General features: G+C 35.6%; 1 protein-coding gene across 2 annotated transcripts in view; it reads right to left on the bottom strand.

Moving 5' to 3' along the window:
• LOC129906875 (E3 ubiquitin-protein ligase SMURF2) overlaps window positions 1-26,414 on the bottom strand; it is a 155,380-nt gene that overhangs the window by 115,399 nt on the left and 13,567 nt on the right. For both annotated transcript variants that reach the window (XM_055982834.1, XM_055982833.1), the window contains exons 3-4: window positions 8,358-8,594; window positions 6,696-8,294 (exon numbers count right to left, since the gene is read on the bottom strand). In XM_055982834.1, coding sequence (XP_055838809.1) covers window positions 6,696-8,294; window positions 8,358-8,594 — 1,836 coding nt within the window. The remainder of the gene's footprint in view (window positions 1-6,695; window positions 8,295-8,357; window positions 8,595-26,414) is intronic.

Here is a 26,414-nt window from a genome sequence, read left to right as displayed (position 1 = left end):
CAATGAACGAAACGTTCTTCAAGAATCTCTTGATCGCAGGGAAAAAATCAAAATTGTTTTCTTGTAGGGATACTGAACATAATTGAAGTTTTCTGAGCGATCCTCTGATTTTATCTTTTGCAGTTATAGTGATTTCGTTTCTTCCTTGGAGGATCTTATTCAATTATTTAACCCTTTTGAACCCAAACTATGAATATCAAAATTAAAAAATTGTTTTTTTAGTATTATCGTGTCAAGAACATTAAACTAAGAAATATGAATACCAAAAAGTTATTTTCCAAAATAATAAATAGCAAAACTAATGTGTTACTCTCATGTTACATGTAAGTTACATACACAGTCTGTGACCACTTAAAATAGACGGACAACTGAGAAAATAATTTTTTATATAATAATATTATACTACTTCTTCTAAGCTAAAAAAAAAAACAAAACACTTTCTGGATTTACATTTTTTATAAGTATATTTTTTTTCAAAATTATGACCATATAAAAAAAAACTTTTTGCATTTCGTACGAATTTATATATATTATGTTACATGAGAGTAACGCTGGATTCGAAAGGATTAAGTGATCAAAAAGATCAACGGGAAAAGATAATTTTTAGAAGCCGAGGCAAAAAAAATGGTTCAAATTTCCAGATTTTCAATCTTGTAAGAAAATCAATAAATCAGCTTATAATTTGGTTTTTTAAGAAATTGAACTTTTAGTTGAAATAATATGTATATGGTATGGTAAATTGAAATATGAATGGTTAATGTTTCATAAAATGATTTATCAACAAGTCGTCCAGCCACGTAATAACAAAAAAAAAATATAAAAAAATAGTTTTGGTTTTTTTGTTAATTCCTCGAAAATGGCAAGATATTTTTGAATCAGGTTTTCTGTTTTTGATTAAACAAACATTGAATTTAAGAAACTAAATAAGTACTTAGGCCGTGTGTGAATTGCGTTAAATAGTTAACACCGTGTAAAATTTTTGACACTATTGAGGTGAAAATGGAATTTTTTAACTTTGACAGCTTATAAATTCTAAGTGGTGTTGAAAGTATCAACAGGAACACCAACAAAACCCAACACCAAATTCCCACGGCAATCATAGCGGTATCAGTTTAAGTTTTAGTACAAATTAAAAAAGTTCTCTCTCCTTGTATCGATCCCCCACCAGTGGTAAGATCGGTGTGAAGTAAACATTTTGGGGGCTCAACCAAACAAGTAAATTCAAGGATACTAAGCAAATCCAAGCAGTCAATCGTCAGCAAGTCAACGCAAGAAGGCCAAGAAGAAATATCAACCAAACAAACAAATTCAAGGATACTAAGCAAATCTAAGCACAGTCAATCATCAGCAAGTCAATCCAAGAAGGCCAAGAAGAAAACCAAATATCAACAACACAACACCATACCCTCAAACAGAAGCAATTAAAATCCAAGAAAGCTAAATACGCAATCGAATATCCAGGAAAATGGAAAAACTAATACAAAAACAAAAAGAAACAGGAGAGGTGATCAGAAATCTCCTAAAGAATTTCAAGAAAACTTCAAAGACACGAATTACCCGAGAGTACCTGACAAAGCAACGTCAGACATTGAAGGAACAATGGGAAAAATTCGTTATGAACGAAACAGTGATTGACGAAACATACGGAGACGAAAACGAAAGAAAATAATTATTTTGAAGAAATCAACAGCATTTACGAAGAAATGCTCAAACTAATCGAAAATGAACACCAAAGAATAAACAATGAAGATACTAACAAAGATAATGAAGATACTAACAAAGACATAACTGCAAATAAAGACCTGACTTCTCAGCAACAGCAACGCTACAAACGGCAGGAAAATAAAATAGCCATGTTTTTACGGTCGTTCAATAAGCTGAAGGAGGGGTTATCTGAATCACTCTCAAATCTAGCATGCGAACAATATCTTAATACACTAGAGCAGTATTGGAGAGACATCATGCTAACTCACGATGACATAATAGCGAACGCCACTTCTCCAGACGAATCGAACTATCTTAAGGAAGATAAATACGCTGAAATTGAGACAATGTACCACGACATCTCAGTCGAAACAAAAGAAAAAACAAACAAAATCGCCGAACAGGGAAGCAGCAATAACGAGGTCAAGCTAGAAAGAATCAACATTCCAACATACAATGGACGTTATGATTCTTGGCCATCGTTCCATGATCTGTTCAAGACATTGGTACATAACAACAAATCACTAAACAATATCCAGAAAATGCAGTACCTTAAGACCCATCTAACTGAAGAACCAGGCAACATCATGAAACACCTTCAAGTCACAGATGATAATTATACAACAGCCTGGAAGTTGATCGAACAGCGATACGATAACAAGAGACTGATCTTTACGACATATATTCAGAAGCTAATGTACCAACCACCAATCTCAACAGAATCTGCTAACTCATTGAAAAAGATCCTAGATACAATACAAGAGTGCATATCTGGAATAAAAAATTTGGGTATAGATACTCAAAATTGGGGAACATTGGTTGCATATACCATTCTCCAAAAACTAGACAAGGAATCACAACAACTATACGAACAAGCCTTGTTAAAACCTCGTGAGATCCAAGAATTAGAACCACTACTACAATTCATTGAAAAAAGATTCCAATCAATGGAAACAATGAATGCTGATCGTAAGGAAGGAAAACAGAAATCAACAAACCAAGCCCGAACTCCCTCTTCAAGAACTTACCATTACCATGCAACATTGAACACCATCAAATGCGAGTTGTGTAAAGGCGATCATCCACTCTACACATGCAGAACATTTTTGCAGAAGGGAATATACCAGAGAAAAAAAAAGCAAAAATATTATGAAATGTGAAAATAGTGTAGTTAGAAAAAAAAAATAAAAGTTCCGTATTAAATTTTATAAAAAAAAGATATTAAATAAAAAACTATTACGTACGTAAACTAGTTCTAAATTTGAAGTGAAATTTTTATATAAAAACTAATTTAAAATAATGGTCAGGTTTATGTTTGGGAAAGGTGCTGTGGACTGTACAATGTACATAAAATGTTCTGCCAGTACTAGAGATACAAAATCGAGTTCCAGGTGGGGAGGGGAACCGCCTATCTTTATCTCTGCCTCAAACACACACTATTGCTCACATAAAAGCTACCACATTTAACCACAATGATGTTTCACCCATGCCAGGAAGCTGTAAGATCTAAGGGATATTTTACTCGAATTGAAGTAGTTACAAGCATCAACATACTAGATGGCAAGCTCAGCCGTATTAGTTGAAATGTAGTTTAACTCAAAGCCGAGATTACATGTCGAACTGCACAACAGTCACCTAATAGGCAACAGTGCTGATGTCGGCGATCCCGGTCCTGCTTAAAATACCTTCTGGAAACATTCAACTTCGATAAAATAAATCAATACCCTTCGAAGATGTTTATACTTCAACATCATCAATCCAGAATTGTTGTTATACTTCAATAATAAAAATGTGTTAGAAGCTTAAGCAATTGCATCTTGTGCGAGATGAGATATAGAAATGGCAATTGGTTCTCCCGAGTTGAAGCAGACTGAAGTCAAGGCTAATAATTCAGTACCTACATGAAAACGACAATCATCGACTCCGCAGCAAGCCGTTAAACAACACCAAACTTGAACAAACTGACCGAGCAAAAATATAAATTTAAATTAATTCAAAATATTAACTAATTAATTAAATAAAAAAAAAAAGAAATTTACAGAAAGAGAAATACAAACATGTTAGTTGTATTGAAATTAAAAGATAAAAAAAAAGATACAACATAAGCACTGTTAAAAAAAAAAAGATTTTATTTAACCTTTTTTAAATAAACAAAAAAAAAGAATTAATTGTAAATTGTTGTTAGAATTAAGCTGTAAGAATTAAATAAAGAAAAACACTCCAGTTCCAGAGACCTGGCTTGAGCTTTCTAAGGGGGGAGGAATGTTATGCCCACATTACCTTACAACCTAACCCACTGTTCCTACTGCATACTAACTATGCAGAATGGAAGTTGTGTGTCACACTTAATGTGACGCAACGCTCAGTGGGCCAAGCCAACTTCCAGAATGCAACTCAGTAGGTCAAAGCTGAGTAATGCATTTTGGAAGTTCTTAAAGAAGTTCCAGGTTGGTCTATGGAACTGCAGAGAGTCCGATTGTAACCATTAAACTAAACGGTTGTTTCAATAAAACGTCATCGAAAGAACTTTAACATATGCAAAAGAAAATAAACTTTGTATAAACTGTCTAAGACCAGGACACTTCACCCAAACCTGCGTGTCAACAAGAAGATGTCAAAAATGTAATAGGAAGCACCATACTTCGGTGCACTTCGACCTAAATCTACAAAATCCGAGACGATCAATGGCTGTTGAACGAACAACCCAATCTGGGAAATTGCAGTCTCACAACTGCACAACAAACAGTAGTGTTCTTCTAGCAACAGCTGTTATCAAAATAAATGGACCAAACAATAACATACAATGTGTCAGAGCATTAATAGACCAAGGCTCTCAAGCATCGTTTATCACAAAAAACAAAGGTTGATGCAACAGTATCCGGACTTGGCTCACACGAGGTATCAACAGTAAAATATAAAGTAAACATCACTCTAAGCAACAATCCAAACATCTGTACCACTGCATATGTCTTAAAAAATGTCACAAAAACACTCTCATCTACACGTATAAAAACAGAGTGGGAACACCTACAAAAATTAATACTAGCTGATCCTACATACAACATTCCAGGCAAAATCGACATGATCGTGGGTGCTGAAGCGATTGCCAAAATACTCCAGGAAGGAGTCATCAAGGGAAAACCAGGCTCACCTATAGCCCAACAAACCATCTATGGGTGGATTATATCTGGAAAAACTGGCAACAACACTCAACAATTATCGTGTCATATCACATTAACTGACTTGGACAATCGAATAAGCAAGTTCTGGAATACTGAAGACCTAAGAAATGAAACACAAGAAAGCCGAACAAATAAATGCGAAGACTATTACCAGCAGACTGTATCTCGAAACAATGAAGGAAGGTACATTGTAAGGATACCGTTCGAAGTTCAACCGGAACTTTCAAACAATCAATCAAAGAAGAGTGCGATTGCAAGATTACTTCACATGGAAAAAATCTTTGCAAAAAATCAAAAATTAGCCGAAGACTACAAAACGTTTATGAAGGCGTATATTGAGTTAGGACATATGAGCAAATGCATAACAGGCAATGAACAAGGGGCATACTATCTACCACACCACGCTGTTAGTAACCCGAACAGCTCAACTACAAAACTAAGGGTAGTATTTGATGCCTCAGCGAAATCTGCAACAGAAAACAGCCTTAACCAACAAATGCATACAGGGCCCAAAATACAAGAAGACCTCACTTTAATTCTCATACATTGGCGAAAGCATAGAATTGTATTCTCAGCTGGCATTCAGAAGATGTACCGACAAATCTTAATCGACATCCCAGATCGTAAATACCAACGTATCTTATGGAGAAACTCCCCAAATGAAGAAATCATGGAATATGAACTAAACACTGTCACTTATGGAACAGCATCAGCACCATATCTAGCTATAAGAACACTGAAACAACTGGCAGAAGACGAAGGGAAGAATTATCCGCAAGCCGCTCAAAGTCTATTAACAGATTTCTATGTGGACGATGTCATGTCAGGTGGAGACTCAATTGAAGAAGTAAGAGAACAGAAAAAACAACTCACGAATCTCCTCAAAACTGGTAGTTTTAATTTTGTTTATTATTTATGTTTGATTTGCTTTCCGCGTTTTTCTGTCGTAAAAAGTAATACATATATTATTAGTAAGCAATATGTTATAATGAACTATGTTTCAAAATATCGTTAAGCAATATCTGTAATGAAGTTATATGAAACTAAGCATAAATCGTAGTATAAATAGAAGTAAGATTCAATCAATAAATCAGAATAAGTTTTAGTACAATTTAAACGAGTTCTCTCTCCTTGTATCGATCCCCCACCAGTGGTAAGATCGGTGTGAGGTAAACACGAGTTACATGTTTTATACATTGTTGAAAAGGTATATTTATCTTCTATCAGAAACTGTAAAAAAATCGAAAATGAGTAAAAAATTGTCGAAGCTAGAATTTTTTCAATGGGTGAAGGTCCAAAAAACCGTTTTTTGCCCGTAACTCCAGATTTTGGGGGTGTTAGGGGATTTTCAAATACCGTTTCGTAATCAGTGCGACTAGCTCTACAAAACCTGATAAATCTCCGCCCGCGTATATTTTGAAACCTCACTTTTGTAACACCGTGTAATTTTTTGTTTCCAAATTTAGTCAATTTTTTTTTTTTAATTTTTCCCCGCTAAACGAGAGGGAATAGACCCCTCTCTCATACCCATCTCTCTTTTCTTGCCACAGTCCTCCTGAATGACTCTGTATGATGAGAATGATAATTGCAAAATCGTGATATACATTTTAGGATTCATTTAAAAATTAAAAAAAAAGGTCAAAGTTATGAATTTTGCAACGAAGAATGACAATCTGAGGCGTATGTGAAAAATTTCAGTTTTCTCATGTTTCAACTGTGTTGGTGATGGTTTTTTTTACTCATCACTATATACTTTGCCCTAACCTTGCTTATATTCTCCTGCGTACGATTTTTAACAAACCAAATTACCTGCTGTTCTACTGGGCACTTCAAACTGATTCGATGTTCGACGAATTATTTGAAGAATGTGACCATTGAGGCGAGGATCGGTGAATTGTGTGGTACGATTGTTGTGATCAACAAAATACACTCGTCCTGATGTAGTTTTTCTCTGTTCCCATCCGCTTGGTAAAACCCCCAAGGCATCTAACGAAAAGTTTTGAGTTTCAAAATCACGCGGAATCCTTGGGTCATGCCAAGTAGAAACGCCAGTTGGAATGTGATAAAAGTAAACCTGCCCTTGTTGAGTGGTACGCATTTCATATCCACAAGGAAGATCCATAAACGGTCTGGTATTGGTGTTATTCCTTACAAGAGCATTGGGACGATTGCCACGCAATCGTCTTCTAGCTGATTCTTCTGCACTTCTCGTAGATCTACTACGAACCCGCTGTAATTGTTCATTCCCACTTCCTTCTTGGCTGGTGTTGTTAGGCATAATGTTGTTGCTGGTTGCAGGTGTTGCTTCATTTTCCCCAACATTAGCCATTGCATCGTTAGCACTCAATGAGTTGTTAGGAATTGAACTTTGACCATTCCCGTTTGCATGCGACGTTTCAGTTGGTTGCTTTTGATTTGCAAAGCAATTGTTTAAATCTCTACTACTCAATGTTATTACTGTTTGTGTTTGGTTAGCATTTCCATTTTCTATATTTTGGGAAGTTTGATTGTTCCGTTGAGGTGAATTCACGCGCGTTGGTGTAATAATATGTCCGTGAATTGTTGATGTGGCTGAATGTTTTTGCTTTTTACCATTATGGTTGTCATTCTTCCCATTATTTTCTTCTATCGAATGCGGGGCAAGTTGTTGTTGTGGTTGATGGAGTTGAACTAAGACCTGCGAGTTCCTTTGTGTTGTTTCGTTAACGCAACGTGATGATGTTGCACTGTTAACCGAATTTGAAGAACTCGGTGTGCAATGATTATTTGGCGATTTTAGTTGATTATATGTGGAATCAATTGGCGTTGGACTGCTTACGCTTGCAACAGAAATATGTTGGCTTTGGGAGTTGATTTTCTTCGAAGGTAATACACTTTCTCCGTTCGATGTTTCGGTATTCAACCTTGCCGGACTGCAGTTTTCTTTTCCAGATGAACTTGTTAGTTCCTCAGTAGCATACCAATGAGAAGATGGCTGTTCATTGCCTAAAATTCCACGACTGCTATGGTTGTTACAAGTAGACGGCTTGGAAGATGGCCCTGAAGGAGCGACTTTAACTTTCTCGCCTTTTGTGTCGATATGTTGGTGCACATTTTGCTGCACTTGTGAGTGGTTTCCATTTAACTGTACGTTTTCTGAGTGTGTCGGTCGGTCCCATTGAGTGGATTTGGTACTATGATTAACATAATATACACGCCCATTCGGGGTACGTCTTTCCTCCCAAGCGTCTGGAAGACTATTTTCGGAAGAATTATCTTCTGATGGACCACGCACATCACCTCCTGGTCCGACAATCGCAAGAGGATTTCCTCCACATGGTCCGTCTTTCGAAAGTAGTGCAATAATAATTTGACCACGAACCAGATCATCATCATCTGGCGATTGCTTACACAAATCCAAACGTTGGACTGAAAGTTTTGTTTAAATTGATAAACAATAGAACAATAATAATAGTAAAAATGTCTACTTACATCCAGCTCCTTTGAGATTTTGTATTACCGGTGCGGGTATTCGGACGCAACCCAAAAATCCGCCTCCTTTTCGTATTTTACGATCATTCCACACAGTTATTTTAATAACATCTCCCCTACCAAGAAACAAGTCATAGTGGGCATTCCATTTTGGATCCAGTGACGATTTGCTTATATCGGTTGTATAAATTTGTCCTGTTCCCTCGACGACAACTTTAGCAAACGGATCAGGCAAACCTATTGAAATAAAAACTTTTTATTAGTTTCATACATGCAAATACATGTTCGTAAAGAAAATCTGGTCTCACGTAATTCATTAAAGATCAACTGCTTGATATCAACCAAAAAATTATATGCGTTAAGTAATTCTTGCATCGTTGTAAGCTAACGACAATGAGATCACATTTAAAAACAGATGCATATAAATGTCTTTCACATGACATTTTTTTATCAGGCTCTAGGTTAATAAAACAAAATTATAGGTATAACTATGATATGCAACGTTTCGACCATGAATACAGTCTTCATCAGAACTTTATGGAAAAATTATAAAAATCATGAATGCATGTATAAAATTATACATAGATAGGTCAATAATACTTCAAACAACAAATAATAATTGAGCATTGAACAAACAATAAAAAGTTAAAAGAATGATCATATTAAACTCATTAAAATACAAAATTATATGTACAGCTGTGTTCAAAATAATAGTAGTGCCTGCAACAAAATAACATTTTCTATATTTACGGTGCTTCTACGGTTAAAAATTTAATTTCTTTGATGTCAAAGTTTGTAACGGTCAATTACTAATAAATGTATCGTAGTTTTAAAATGAAAAAGAAGGTGCTAAATAATTTTTCATTGACCTTTGGTTGTTCTTTCTAATTTGGCCTGTTCAAAATAATAGTAGTTAAAGTTATTTTTGAAGAATTTAAAAGCGGTTTATAACTTAGAATATTTATTTTTGCTTTAAAAGTAAGTACTCATATAATTTGAACAATTTTTCAACAAAAAACGATTTGTTTCGGTTTTAATCTATTTAAAGTTCGAAGAGCAAAACACTGCAGTTCGGATAAAGGAAACTTATACGAAAGCTGCTTGAAGAAGGGAAAACCTACTTGGAAATTCAAGGATATATTAGGATGGTCCCCTACAATGGTAGCCAATGCAATAAACTCAACAAAAGACCCGAAACGCGCGGTAGAAAAAGAAAAAAGACCGTCGTAGATGACAGGAGTATTGTCCAGACGAGCAAAGTTGAGCCTTCTGCATCGTTGTTTCACATCCAGAAGGCTTTAAGCCTGCATTGCAGTGCAGTGAACATTCGGAGGCGAATGTTAGACACTAATTTGTACGCTTGAAGTCCACGAAAAGTTCAGCGAAACATGTTAAAAAGCGTATCCAGTTTGTAAAAGACCACATAAACTGGCCAGCAAAGTAATGGCGTAACATATTGTTTACTGATGAGAGCATATTTGTCCCCTTTGGTGGTACTGGATCTCCACAATACGTCCGACGTCCACCAAATACGGAATATGTTCCAAAGTATACGACGGAAACAGTTAAACATGGAGGGTCGAAAATTTAAGTATTTTAAAATATTTCTTTGTTAACAGCGGAACTTTTCGTGGACTTCAAGCGTACAAATTAGTGTCTAACATTCGTAGGGGACCATCCTAATATAAACTTGAATTTCCAAGTAGGTTTTCCCTTCTTCAAGCAGCTTTCGTATAAGTTTCCGTTATCCGAACTGCAGTGTTTTGCTCTTCGAACTTTAAATAGATTAAAACCGAAACAAATCGTTTTTTGTTGAAAAATTATTCAAATTATATGAGTACTTACTTTTAAACCAAAAATAAATATTCTAAGTTATAAACCGATTTTAAATTCTTAAAAAATAACTTTAACTACTATTATTTTGAACAGGTCAAATTCGAAAGAACAACCAAAAATCATTTAAAAATTATTTGGCACCTTCTATTTCACTTTAAAATTACGATACATTTATTAGTAATTGACCGTTACAAACTTTGACATCAAAGAAATTAAATTTTTAACCATAGAAGCACCGTAAATATAAGAAATGTTATTTTGTTGCAGGCACTACTATTATTTTGAACACAACTGTATGTAATTTCACAGTACTGTTCTCGGCCAATCTTTCTTTTTGTTTGAACCAGCTTGTTAAGATAATGCTGATACAAACAAAAAGAAAAATACCTAGGCCAGTCATTATGTCGGAAAAAAACGGCTTAGAAATGCAAAATGACCGAGAAATCTAAATTCTGGATATGTTGTAGAGGATGCTTAAAAAAGCTTAACTTGACGTTTTCGACCAAGATTTCCTATGAGCTTTTTCCGCCATTTTCGCCCACCCACTCTTTTCCACCAATTAGTTTGTGGGCAATTTATTTTTCCCCTTTCATATACCTTTTATCCTAAATTTTTCAACCACCCATATGCTGCTAATAATTTTTTTATTTTCAAAAATTATTGGCACTGAACTAATTGCAATTTTGATGAACTAAATAATATAGAGATTGAAGCAAATTACAAAATGCACAATCAACACAAAAAGCCGGTATACGGTATACAAAATTTGGGTTAATAAAATTGGGGTTACAAAAAAACCATTACCATCTTCTTCTCATTATTTATTAAATAAATACATACATTTGTATGTATGTGTTACTGATATAATAATATAAACATTAAAAAAAACATGAATGATTGTTTTTTTTACAACCGAACGGGCGGCTTGCGGCTGTGGGCGTGGACTTAACGACTTTGCGGCCGGCTGGAAGTCGTAATTTTTGGTCTGGCCAATATTAAGAAGAAGAAGAAAACGTAAACAAGAATTTGTTTTTGTTTTATGGACTTTATGAAATTAATTCAATTTGATGTTTTGTTTGACCTATAGTCCAAAATAATGCGTTTCGCCCAGGCACAACAGTTGGGCTCATCAGTAAGATGCTGTTGTACCCTTCTTATACGCAAAATTTTTAGTTGATGATTACCAACACATATTATATTTTACAGTGAAAACTCACTGTAAACTATATTATTTTAGGGGAATTTGATTAAATTCGTGCACCTAAATAGAATATTGCCCGTGGTCTGGCAAATATTAAGAAGAAGAAGAAAACGTAAACAAGAATTTGTTTTTGTTTTATGGACTTTATGAAATTAATTCAATTTGATGTTTTGTTTGACCTTTAGTCCAAAATAATGCGTTTACAGTGAGTGGTGAGGTAGCAGGTGGGGAAATATAGGAGTAATAGGTGGAGTTGAAGAGGGTGAATTATGAGAAAATTTGGCTTTGTTGAATTTTTCTTCAAATTGATCGATGATATCTGATCTTCTTCGTCGTCGTCTTCATAAAAAATTCATGTGGACGATTTTGACAGGATTGTCCACAGCAAAACTTACAGAATGTGGAACATTTAAGTCCCTCTTTCCTGCATCTGCCAGCTCCCATGCATCTAGGCACATAGACATTTGCATGACACAGCTTTCATCAATTTTTGGGGAGCAGGATCTTGCACAGTTTTAATGGGTTGCAATACGTGGCATCCTCTTGTCCAGCCCCATTCCAGAGGTTTTTCTCAATACCCATCCACGCCATGATCTGGTGATAAGTCCGGAGGAAATGAAAGTGTGCTGCATCTGTTGTAGCCGGTAGTTTGCACAAATTAAGTTTTGTTGAACTGCTCATAAATTTGAAATATCGAAGAGAGCTTAGAGATTGACCACTGTCCTCTCCATACAATATAAACAAGATATGTTCTTCCGCCTGCGATACTTTCTGAACTCTGGCATTTGGGTCCTTAACTTCTCTGCAGCTTCAAGTGCAGAGGGGTTTTTGAAACATTTTGCAAAATTTGTTTTTTTCCGAAAACAAAGATGTTTGAGGTGGTGTCACATTCATTTATGGCATGAATGAGTAAGACGTTCTCCATAGAATTGAATGTGAAAAATGAGAATTCATCAGATAAATTGATCCTCCCAGGTTTTCGAAGGTACACGTTATCGGCCCTAGGTATAGTAAGTTGATGTCTTCCTCAAAAATCTTTCAAGCTCTATGGTACCTGCTTTAAATACTAATTCTGGCGCAACTGGAAGAAAGCATCCGTACGTTCGAGTTGAATCAGGGGTGGTTGTGGTTGCATGATAGTAGAAACTTAAAGTAGCTGCGCCTCGTTGTGACTTGATGAAAAGCCAAGGGATTTAATCATATCAATGAGAAGCTTAGGAAGGGGGAAAAGGAAGGATCGGGGACGAGCAGCAGCTATAACAGCATGGGATAAGGCCAAACATTTCCTTTTCCATTTATCCAAAGGGCCACTCTTATTCTTCAGTATTACAGTTTCAAAAAATAGAGGATGGGTACTCATCTGTATTAGACCGAATGACTTCCAAAACTGTGCTGCTTTGACTACTCTCAACCTTTTAACCTTCTCCATACTTCTTAGGAAAACAGGATTTGACTGTTCTATTATCAATTTTATAATCACCCGTATTGTGATTTACAACTGTCAATCGATTTTTGATAAATACTGAAATTTGGGATTTTTAAACCAATTTATAGGAAAACTGGTCAACTGGAATTTTGTAATTAGATTTCTTTATAACGACTAGGACCATTATCTGCTTTCAAAACTTTTTTTAATTAAGTAATAAGATATTAAAATTAAATTTGTATCAACTATCGATTGATAGTTGTATATTAGGGTGGTCCTTATTTTACTCTTTTTCGAAAATTGAGTGCGACGCCCCCTAGATTGGTTCCAAATCGAGAAAAAAAAACCCTATTTTTTTCAAATTTTTATCTCTGACCCTTCCTGGCCCTATTTTGGTAAGAAGTTACTATGGCAGGGGCGATATTCTGTGTCCAGTGTTGGGTAAATGGCGGATTTTTGATATAAACTTCTTAAAGAAATATGGTCAGGAAGGGTTAGGAATACAAATTTGAAAAAATTAGGACTTATTTTTCCTGATTTGGAACCATTCTAGGGGGCCCGGGCGTCCCCAATTTTTTGTTTCTAAGGAGCACCCTATTGTATATAACAATAAGGCTGAACCTCCTTCAATCGTACTTGTCAACTCATCAACTCATGTATGAAACTTCATAAAACTGAAAAAATGCAGAATTGGTTTTTGGAGTATGGTTAAGGGGGCGGAGGGGGCGTGGCTATGAATTTTTTTTTCAATCTACCAATAAAATATAAATATAGAATAAGAACCACCCGACTTTTTGTGGGATACAAATCCTTCATTTAATGGATAGTTAAAAAATTTTCGAAAACTATCAAAAATACTTGTTTACTATTTTAGTCCTAACTCGGTTCACAAAATTCACAAAATCAAAGTGGTTTACATTTTATTTTAGGTAATTAAATTGTCTATAAGATTGATTATGAAGACTTTTGCGTAAAAGTCAATTGTTAAAGAGTTATAGCACTGTTAAGTGACAAGAAACTGAAAATATTGCAAAATCCGAAATTTTACATGTTTTTGGAAGCTTCATAACTTCGGTGTTTTTGGTTGTATAAAAATACTACCAAGGTCATTTTTGTAGGAAGTTATGTTTTTCCCGCCCCTGGGGAAAAATTCTCAAATTATATCTTTTTATCTTTGTGTAAACTACCAGTACTACCATATTAACGAGTTTCAAGCTTTAAAATAATCAGAAGTGCTCTGTAACATGTGTTTGATGAAAATTCATCGAAAATTGGTGGTTACCACTTCTTCTGAGTGGAATTTGTTTTTCTTTTTATGCACTAAAAGACCAATCGCTGTGCAAAATTTTAAGTTTCTATGATAATTGGAAAGGCTATATAATCTTGATGTCAGTGAGTTTTTGTGATTTTTGAAACCATATATCTCAGAAAGTACTAATGCTAAGTGTAAGTAAAAAGTGATTGGTTTGGAGTAGCTTAAAAAATGTTACAAATTTGAAATTTTTGTCTCTATTGGTATAGAAGTTAGAGGTAAGTCGGAAATGGCTCAAGATGGATGCTATAAATAAGGGCAAATTTGTAAGGCCAGTATGCAGTTATCCTTCTTCTCTTTCCATTTCTTCGGCGCTGTAACTAACGATCTCCATGTCGAGGGGATCATAACATTCCCACTTCGACTACAGAAACCGGCGGCAAGCCTTCCGATTTGGTATTGTTCCATTTCTGAGGCCAACAGAATGCTTGTGTTTTTGCATTTGTTTGCAACAAGAGTTTTTAGCACTTTCTGACTGAATACAATGGTATAGCTGTGGCTGTAGCGTGTAGTACTGTCAAAATTTTGTTGAGGGAAAACCCTACAAAAGTAGATTGCAGCTGAGGTAAAAGTTGACAATTCTTCAACTTGCGCTACAATCTACAGCCTCGGCTACACCATTGTATTCAGGGGATTACTTTTTTCTTACATCGTATTGAAACGTTGTATCATATTGCCTTTTTGACGGGGTTCTCAGGATCTCTCCTTTGAAAATGTCAATTCCAGCTGATTCGATCGCGTTCTATTTTTTTAGAGATAAACACACTATACAGTTAATAGAATAAATAAATAATACATTTTTTTAAGAATTTGGCTTAAATTTCATGGACCACTTTTTCAAAATTCTCTTGGTATATGTACCTATTCTGATAAAACAAAAAAATAACTGCACTTAGGAAATCATACTTTTTTGTTGATTCTGCCTGAGAGTTTGTTGTAAATAAAACCCAATTCTAACAATGGTACGAAATAATATATTTATTAATAAGAAAATGAAAAATAGTATTTGGCGATATAATCTACACGGCTTTTAGATTTGAACTCATGAAAAATTGAAATTAAATTATTTAAGTTTTGAAAGCAATTTTCAATGAAAACTCGAAAACTTTTATATACAGTAGTTTATACACAAGTAGTTCATATTCAATACAAATTACTATATCTGACACCGCCTCTTAATTTTATATGAATATAAATTACCGTGTCTATTAATATTTAAGAAATTAAAAAAAATAAAAATTCATAAACATCAAGAAAAACAAAAATTTAACATAAATTTAAATACGTTCGTAACTTTTCGAACTGAATTCGACCAAGTCCTTTGGTCATTATATCTGCAGCTTGTTCACCCGTTGGGATATATTTTAGCTTAACAAATCCCTTTTCAATTGAATCTCGAACCACATGGAATTTCACTGCTATATGTTTCAATCGCTTATGATTCTTTGGTTTTTCTGCTGCGTTAATGCATGATTGATTGTCTTCATAAACGATGGTTGGTTCATTTGGTTCGATACCCAATTCACGAAGTAGTTGTTTAATCCATTCAGCTTCATTCATTGCTTCAACGAGTGCTGCATATTCGGCTTCTGTTGACGATTGACTTATCGTGTGTTGTTTGTGTGTTGACCAAGTCACCGTATTACCAAACAGTTTAAAAATGAAGCCTGATGTTGATTTGCAATCGTTTTTATCTCCGGCCCAATCAGAATCAGCATATCCGGTCAATGTATCAGCTTTGAGACTTTTTCGATATTCAAGTTTTAAATTCAAAGTTCCTATCGGAGGATTCGCTTTGCATGTGTGAAATGTTCATGTGTGTAGCAACTTTGAAAGCGGCTAAAGTAATTTGTTGCTGCACATAAATCCGGTCTCGTTGTCAATGTTGCATATGTAAGACAGCCAATTAATTCACGGTAAGGTAAATTTGAATCGCCGATCTTTTCATCTGTTTTCAATTGTAACCCCTTTGGGGTAGGAGTTGAAACTGATCTGCATTCGGTCATTCCAAACTTCTTCAAAACATTTTCTAAATATTGCTTTTGACTCAGTTTGATGATACCTTTTTCTCGATTGTGTTCAATATGCATTCCAAGGAATTATTCTGCCTGTCCAATAGGGTGGAGTGAAAAAAAAAGTTGTCTTAATTTTTGTTCTACATAGCCAAGATGGGTGCCATTTGGAACTTAAATAACAGGAAAAAAGTTTCAGATCAATCAAAGAAGTTTTAGAGGGTTCACAAGTCACTTGAAAAAAAATGAAAACACCATAAAGGTTATTTTATGGATTTTTTTGAGTTTTTATTGTTTTACTCAGTTTTTTTGATTCGAAAAACATGTACATTATTATTTATGGTTCAATTTTCATTTAAAAATTACGATTTTATTGACTTAATGCCCTTTCTGCAAGAATCCATGGGCGGCGAGCACCCCCAACCCCCATAATTCAGCCACGTAAAAACCAAAAATAAAGAAATTTCTTAGACAAAAATAGTTTTGGTTTTTTGTTAATTTCTCGAAAATGACAAGATGTTTTTGGATGCGGTTTTCTGTTTTTGTTTAAAAACAAATAAGAGCATCGAATTTTAATAACCTAGTTTGAAATTTTTTTTTTTCAAAATTTTGATTTCGAAAACTAATTTTTCAAAAACTGTGCCAGAAAATGGCCATATTAAACATTTTTGTAAAAGACGAAGTTTTTGGCTTTACATCTAGGTATAGCACGTTATTGTAAGTATAACCTTTGATTTTTAATATTTTTTTGTTTCAAATTAAATAATTTCTTTTTTAAATTGCCCCTCCCCGCTAAACGAAGGGGAATAGACCCTCCTTCCATACGATTTTTTTCTTGTCTCGACCGAACCTACACGCTCTAACTTTTTGGCACATTGCTCCATCTCTTTTGAAAATTGCTCCCAGTACATTACTTCCAACAAGCATATAAATTTTAAAGGGCGTTGTGAACCCTCAAGATATTTTTTGATCGGGCTGAGATTTGGTATGCTCTTTTTTGATGACTAATGGCACCCGTCCCTGGTATGTAGAAGAAGAAAAAAAAAAAAAGAAAAAAAAGTGCAGTTTCACTCCGCCCTACTGTCCAATATCTGTCATTTCAAATTCTTTTGCAAGTAACCGCTTCACAATGCTAATAATTTGGATACTTTCAGAAATTATAAGCACATCATCGACATACAGTAATATATAACAGCGAACACCCTTATCAAATTTTGTGTATAAGCAATAATCCGAAGCGCAACGCTTGAACCCAATTCTTGTAATGAAGATATTAAACTTCTATTTCCACATGCGCGATGCTTGTTTAAGGCCATAGAGGGATTTATTCAATTTACATACTTTGGAACCTTTTGCCATACCATCTGGCTGTTGCATGTAAATCTCCTCGTTCAGATCACCGTTAAGAAACGCTGCCTTAACATCCATTTGATGAATGTGCATGTCAAACTGTACTGCTATTGCCAACAAAATGCGCAAAGTTGGTAGCTTAGCCACTGGTGCGTACGTTTCATTGTAATCGAAACCTTCTTTCTGTGAGCACCCTTTAGCAACCAACCTAGCTTTATATTTGTCAACTTCCCCATTAGCTTTATGTTTAAGTTTAAAAACCCATTTGTTTGAAATAGCTTTACGATTTTTCGGCAAATCACATAACGTCCAAGTATTATTTTTAAGTAAAGATTCATACTCACATTCAATTGCTGCTTTCCACTCATGCCAATCATCACGTTTTTGGGCTTCTTGAATTGATGTTGGATCGTTTTCAACGTAACCTTCAGCAGATAAAGCAAAATTTTCATCGATATCCAGTGAATTTGTAAGTAAATTCAATCGATCTGGTTGCCTACGCTCTCGTCCACTTCTTCGTACCGGTGGTTCGATGTTACCAATGTTATCCGTGTCAACACTGTGGATTTCATCACTGCCGCAACTTGTAAAGTCTTCTTCAATATCTTCGTCTTCATTGGTATCGACAACTTCTTCAACTTCAACAACTTCAAATTTGTTTCTTTGACTATGTGATGATGATTGTTCGTTACTGTCGTTGTCAAATTGAATTACCGCCCCTGAGTTCGAAAACTCATTGATTTTTGTCCGGAACAAAATTGACTTTTCATCGAATGTAACATTTCGCCCAATGATTAATTTGTTGTTGTCAATATCCCACAGTCGATATGAATTATTCGAAGCGTAACCCATCATTATACATTTCTTCGCTTTGGGTTCTAATTTCTTTCGACTCTCTGATCCGTAAATTTGAAATGTTCGGTCGTTTATTATACCACAGTTCAGCTGGTGTCTTGTCAAATTGCTTGCCGCACGCACTTGTTGGACATCGATTTTTGATATAATTCGCCGCAAGAATCGCTTCATTCCAAAACTTTCGATCCAACCCACTTGCTGTCAACATTGCGAGTGCTTTTTCTTGGAGATTTCGATTCAAGCGTTCAGCGATACCATTCATTTCAGGATTGTAAGCGACTGTGTATGATATCTGAGTCCCTTTCGACTTGCAGTAATTCTTGAAATCTTTCGCAACATTTTCGCCACCATTGTCCGCACGAACTTTTGAAACCTTGATATTGTGCATTGTTTCTGCCATTTCGACATATTCTTTAAACTTAGAGAACACCTCAATCTTATGCTTCATGAAATAAATCATCGATGCTCTTGTGTAATCATCAGTAAAAGTAACAAAATACAACGATCCTTCGTATGCTGGATTTGAAATGGGTCCACATACGTCGGTGTGTATTAGTTCTAGTACTCTTCTTGATCGTTCGATACCCCGTTTGTCAAATGGTATTCGTGTTTGCTTGCTTAAAACACAAGATTCACAGAATTTGTCATCAGTATTTATTTTGAGCTTTTCAATATCATCAACCATAGAACTGTTTATTAGTTTCTTCATATCGAAGACATTTAAATGGCTCAGTCGAAAATGCCATAGATCTTGAAAAACGCTCTTCAAATTATCTTCACCTGCTACACCAGCAAATGAATCTTGTTCGACATGAAATGTTAATGTGTTACACCATTTTGAAGCGTACGCATAATCACCTTCGAATACAATTGTGTAGCCTCTTTTCGTTAGTTTGCGGATGGACAAAAGATTGCATTTTAAATCACGAGCATACAACACATTCGGAATTTTCTTGACTGAAGAATCACGGTTATAAAACGTTTAAATAAAAATATCACCTTGTTGCCTTGCTGTGATATTCTCATTCTTCTTCGCAACAGAAATGTTCATCTCTTCAATGTCAACCAGATTACTAAGAAACTTTTTATAATTTACCAAGTCATCTGTGGCTCCAGAATCTAGTGTAAATTTGATTTCCATTGTCTCTTTTCTATTTGCTGCTAGTACCTGTTTCTGGTCATTCTTGATAGGACATGCCTCGCCACTAGTCTGTGATATGAGCACCTCACTGTCATCATCCCTTATGGCACATAAAATTGATGAATCATTCGAATTATTTTCTCCTGAATCCAAAGACCCAGACTCAGCCTTTGACGAAAATGCTTTCGAACTTTTACCTTTGGACCTGCATTTGGATTTAATGTGTCCTTTTTTGCCACACTTGAAGCACACTATATTTGGATTTTTGGCTTGCATAGCATATGCGTCATTTGTCTTAGCTGACCTACCATCGTTTTGTTTAGCAAACCTATCCGACAACCGACTTTTTGCATAGTCCAATGTCAATTTTGATTCGTCCATTCCATTTAGAGACTCGATAAGAGCATCATATTTCACGTTTAGTGTGAGAAATAAACTGACGATTAGGTCCTGCTCCTCCGGTTTGGCTCCAGCCAAACGCAAATCACGAACTATGCTGTCGAATCTTGCAAAATGTTTTTGCATGTCATTGCCATCCAACTTCATTAACATTCGTTGTTTGCGTAACACCAATTGGCTAGTAATGCTTCGCCGCTGAAACATACTCAAAAGACCATCATACATTTCTTTTGCAGTTTTCTTATCCATAATATAAGTAAGCTGGTCATCATTAATTGTTTGTGTAATAAAGCTTCTGCATTTTGCATCTTTGACCAACAAAATGTCTTTTTCATTTTGATCTATGCCTTCATCTGCTTCCGAGGTCAAATCCCCTTCCACGAATTCCTTCAATGATTTTTCTTCCAAAAGCAAATCTAGTCGAAATTTCCATTGACTAAAATTTGTTCCATTGAACTTCGGGAATGTAATCTTTTCACCGTCAGCCATTTTTATTTTTCAAATTATTAAAAAAAATATTATTTACTTATAACCCGATTTGATGAATTTTTATTGAGAATTGTTCTGGGACCATAACCTGAGAGTTTGTGGTAAATAAAACCCAATTCTAACAATGGTACGAAATAATATATTTATTAATAATTAATATAAAGAATTGGGCTGTATCTAATGATCACTCATTCTCAGATCATAGGTATATCCAATTTAGTCTCGAAGATGAATGCACAAAACCCACCGGTTTTCGTAATTATAGGAAAACGGATTGGGTGAAATATAGGGAAACTTTTACTACCTGCTACAATAATCAGGACAATATTTTCCCTTCTAATACAGATGATCTTGACTTAAAAGTCAACGATCTCACCAAAGCTCTAAACAATTCCATGGCTAACTCTTGTCCCCTTACCATAATAAGAGGAAAGAAAAAGAGCTAGAACCGCTCAGGAAAGACTGTAGAAAGGCTTTCAATAGGGCTAAACAAACAAGGAACCCATTAGACTGGGACCTGTATAAAGTTTCTCTAAAAAGTTACAAGAAACAACTACGGAAAAGTAAAAGATCCTCCTGGAGGAACTTCTGTAGTAAAATTGAAGATTCTTCTGAGGCATCTAGACTCAGAAAAATCCTTTCAACTAATCCAACCATGCCGAGCTCCCTAAAAGACTCTAATGGCGATTGGACTAGCTCCTATGAGGAATCGCTAAACTTGCTACTAGACACTCATTTCCCTGGTAGCTCGAACTCAATAAGTGACTTTGGTCACCGACCCAACCAATTTTATCAAATTAGCAAAGATCTTATTTCCAAGGATAGACTAATATGGGCAATAAATAGCTTCCATCCATACAAATCACCTGGGCCAGATGGTATCATACCCGCTGAATTACAACACGTCTCAGATATCATACTACGAAAGTTGGAAATTATAATGATAAGCTGCATAAGCTTCTCGTATATTCCAAAGGCCTGGAGAGAAGCAAAGGTGGTTTTTACACCAAAGGCGGGAAAATGCTCTCATGTCACTCCAAAAGATTTAAGACCTATTAGTCTATCATCCTTTCTGCTTAAAACTCTAGAAAGAATGATAGATATCCATCTAAGACAGGAAATTGAACCATGTCTGATCTCTAAGGCACAACATGCCTACACTAAAGGGAAATCGGTGGAAACTGCTCTCCATTCTCTGGTTAGCACCATTGAATACTCTCTACACTACAAAGAGTACACTCTTGTCGCCTTTTTAGACATAGAGGGTGCTTTCAATAATGTCAGGAACTCAGCAATCATGAATGCTCTTGACAATCTCAAAATAGAAGACCCGCTTAAGAACATGATAGAAATCATGCTTAGTAGCAGGATTATCAGTTCAGAGTTGGGAAACTTCAAAACCCGTAGAGCAGCCAACAGAGGGACCCCTCAAGGAGGGGTCTTATCGCCTCTCCTATGGAACTTAGTAGTCAACGAACTGCTGCTAGACCTAGAGGGAGAAGGTTTTAAGGTTATCGCCTACGCGGATGATGTGGCAATTGCCGTATCGGGCAAATACCCACAGACACTTGCAGAACTTCTACAAACAGCTTTAAACAAGCTAATTCACTGGGCTAGAGGATGTGGATTGGATATTAATCCCCACAAAACGGATCTTGTCCTTTTCACGAGGAAATACAAGATTCCAGACTTCAAACTCCCTACAATTAAAGAGGTAACACTTACTCTATCCGATCAAGCTAAATACCTAGGACTCATTTTTGATAAAAAAAACTGACCTGGAAGCTCAATATTGAAGAAAGAGTTAAAAAAGCCAATGTGGCACTCTTTTCATGCAAAAAAGCCATTGGTGGCAAATGGGGATTTTCTCCTAACATTGCACACTGGCTGTACACATCGGTCATAAGACCAATACTTACATATGGGATGGTAGTTTGGTGGACCGCACTGGACAAAACGATAAACTTAAACAAGCTTATCAAAGTCCAAAGGTCAGCAAGTATGTGCATAAGCGGTGCGCTGAGGTCAACCCCTTCTGACGCCCTAGACATACTTCTAAATCTCACACCCCTAGACATCTTCAGCAAACAAGTAGCAGCTAGCTCAGCTACTCGTCTAAAAGCAACCTCTCAGTGGACCAGTAATCATATTGGCCACACAAACATTCTAAACAACTTCGGATTCCTTCCGGATCGTCTAGACTATACCACACCTCAACTGGTGTTCGATAATAATTTCCAGAACTCCATTCCCTCCAGAACTGAATGGGAGAACCTTAGTACTCTGGATAATGACTCTTTACACTTCTATACTGATGGTTCAAAAACCAATGAAGGTGTAGGAAGTGGCATATTTTCGGAAAAACTGAATCTCAGTCTCTTCTTCCGCTTACCAGACCAATGTAGCGTGTTCCAAGCAGAAATTCTGGCGATTAAGGAGGTTCTCTCTTGGCTCAGAGAAAACGTAATATCCAACACGGATATTCGGATCTTCTCGGACAGTCAAGCAGCCATTAAATCTCTTGCCTCCGTCTCTACAAACTCAATCACGGTCCTCGACTGTCAAACATCTCTAAGGGAGATGTCTGAGCAGTTTAACATTCACCTCGTATGGGTGCCGGGACATAGAGACATCCCAGGCAACTGCAGGGCAGACGAACTTGCCAAACTAGGAACAATTACTCCTCTTCAACCAGAAAGGAACAATATAGGAAAACCTATCGCTACATGCAAACTTATGCTAAAGCAGGACGCTTTAAAGAAAACCAACCTCAGATGGACTCAGAGTAATACTTGCCTAGCTACTAAACAAATATGGCCTTGTATAGACTTGAAACGTTCAAAGGGTTTGTTAAATTTAAACAGAATGCATATTAGCTGCACCATAAGTGTCCTTACAGGACACTGTCTAATAGGTAGACACGCAAAAAGAATGGGCGTGTTCTCTAACGATTTCTGCAGAAGTTGCATGGATGAAGAAGAAGAGGAAACTGTTCAACATCTTCTGTGCACCTGCCCTGCTCTCTCTAATAGAAGAAAACTCTATCTAGGAGAATTCTTCTACGATTACACTAGTGATCTAGTGAAAACGGACGTTAAAAGTCTATCTTCATTCATAAGAAGCACCGAGTGGTTCGGCTAGTGAGTCCCAACTTGCTAGTCTTTTGTGGTATCACAATGGATCCATAAGGGTCTAAGTGTGTCGGGTAATTTGCCTGACAGCCACTACTACCTAACCTAACCATAACCTGAGAGTTTGTGGTAAATAAAACCCAATTCTAACAATGGTACGAAATAATATATTTATTAATAAGAAATAGAAAATAAAAAATAGTATTTGGCGATATAATCTACACGGCTTTTAGATTTGAACTCATGAAAAATTGAAATTAAATTATTTAAGTTTTGAAAGCAATTTTCAATGAAAACTAGAAAACTTTTATAGACAGTAGTTTATACACAAGTAGTTCATATTCAATACAAATTACTATATCTGACACTGCCCACCATTGCATATATATTTCCATAGTACTATCATGAAGTGAAACGATCTTAGGAACTTTAGTGGTGACTTGAAAAAAGCAGAATTTATATGAACAAAACACACTGAGCGAAACACACTGGGGAAATTTGTATGGGAGTGCTGAAAAAATTCAATTAAAACTGAACCACTGAATAGATTATTATTATTCATTTTCGCCCACTGCCACGCCCTTTTAAAAAATTTTTTGAGAGTAATAAAGAATTCCGATTCACAATTTACTTGTACTTATAACATTTTTTGAATTTTTTGTATTATTAGAACCACCTTGCTGATTTTAACTACATTAAATGAAAAAGAATAACCCAAAGTAGGTACTGTTGTCGAGGTTCACGTCCACGCAAAATACAAAATACGAATTATAGTTAAAAATTATTAAAAAAACACTTTTTTCATACACTGAGGGAAAAAAACGCAACGTAAAATGTAATATGTTCAACGTTGATTTAATGTTGAAAAAACTAACATGAAAAATCTTTAAATTAAACAACGTAAGAATTTTTTTTTATTTTTGTCAGACTTCAGCTTTTGTTACATTTTATCACTCTTGTTTTCAACAGTGAGATAGCACGTTGGTAAAGCATTCGGCTAGAGATCGGTGAAGATGGAATTCCAATTCGTTTTGTTAAATTAATTTTACCGCAAATGATATCTATCTTCACCCATATTATAAATTTTTGTATCACGACCTCTTCATATCCTCAATGTTGGAAACGTGCAAATGTTATCCCCGTACCCAAAAAAAAAACAACCCTTCAAGCAGTGCTGATTTTCGACCCATAAGTATTTCGCCTTGGCTTTCGAAAGTCTTCGAAAAAGTTTTATCGCACCAGATCTCTTACTATGTAAGGAGTCAAAACTTATTATCTCCGGTGCAGTCAGGCTTTAGGGCAGAGCATAGTTGCTCTACGGCGATGGTTAAAGTACTTGACGATATCAGAATCCAGTTTGAACAAGGTATGTTAACGCTACTATGCTTGCTTGACTTTACAAAAGCATTTGACCGAGTCAATCACAGTATTCTCTGTGAAAAACTCAATTTATATTTTGGTTTCAGTAGGAGGTCTGTCCGACTTATTGGAGACTACTTGACACACCGTAGTCAAAGAGTTAAGGTTTGTGACATTTCATCGGATTCAATTGAATTGGTTGCTGGAGTTCCTCAGGGTTCAATTTTAGGTCCTATTTTATTCTGCATGTTTATCAATGACCTTCCATTAACTTGTAAAAATGTTATGTTGCATCTCTATGCAGATGATGTCCAAATGTATCTATTTCGACCATTTAACTTGTTGGATGACTTAATTTGCCGAATGAATGAAGATCTAGAAGAGATTTACAAATGGACTCTGTGTAATGGCTTAACGCTTAACCCAGCAAAATCCCAAATCATTGCCATCTCTAAACCGAAATTCGATACAACCAATCTTCCACCTGTGTTCGTATCTCGATTGAGCTTAAAAATGTTGTTACAAGCCTTGGTTTTAAAATGTATCGTTTCATTTCAGCTAACGATCATATTAATACCTCTATTGGCCGCATCTACGGTGGTCTTCGAAAATTGAATATTATTATTACATATTATTATTATTAAAACTTTATTAACAATTAAATAAATTACATTGTCAATAATTATATATTTAGCTGGAGCTGCTTGGGATTTTAGCTAGTTAGACAAAAGATAAGTTTTATAAAAGGTTTTCTAAATTTAGTGCTGACATAATCATATATACATTATTTACATTATCGAATGTTACATTGGTTAAAAGGTTAGATAAGTTTGTATGAGCAATGGATTCGCTTATTAAATTGACTTGTTTGCAAGATATAAGATGACTTATGGTAAGCGTATGGTTTTCGTCGCAAAGGTGGCAAAGCGGGGGCGTATCGTTGGTAAAGAGGTGTTTGTGGGTACTGTTGGTGTGTCCCATTCGGAGTCTTATATAAATTTTTATTTTCTTATGTGATATATCGCTAGGGTAGGTGACTTTTTCAGCATTAGGGTTAAATTTGGTTGAATATGTTTTCATACCTAACACCTACTGAAACCAAACTGAAAATCAGCAAATCATTGCTTTTGCCCATCATAGAGTGTGCTTCAGTGGTTTACGCCAAGCTTGATTCTCGTTCCTTTCATAAATTGCTAGTTGCTTTTAATAATATAATTCGGTATATTTTTAGTCTGCGTAGGTTTGACCATGTCTCTCAATACCATCAACTAGTCCTTGGCTGTATTTTTGAACAGTTTGTGGATACGAGATGTGTATATTCCACAAAAGTAATTCAAAGAAAAACGACGCTATATTTATTTGAAAAGTTACAGTTTTCACAATCTGCCCGAACTCTGAATCTTATTACACCTTTTAATACAGTAAAAAAAGGAGAAAAAAGGGGTAAATCTCGGAATGAATGTTAGTAGAAATTTTTTTTTGCTCAATATCTTCCTTTTGCCATTCTATAACATATCTCAAAAGTCTAGAAAAATCTCATGTCCGC

The sequence above is a fragment of the Episyrphus balteatus genome, chromosome 1 (genome assembly GCF_945859705.1).
Source record: "Episyrphus balteatus chromosome 1, idEpiBalt1.1, whole genome shotgun sequence".
NCBI classification, from domain to species: domain Eukaryota; kingdom Metazoa; phylum Arthropoda; class Insecta; order Diptera; family Syrphidae; genus Episyrphus; species Episyrphus balteatus.
Note: the sequence above shows the minus strand (reverse complement) of the source record. Positions and strands in the feature narration are given on the sequence as shown.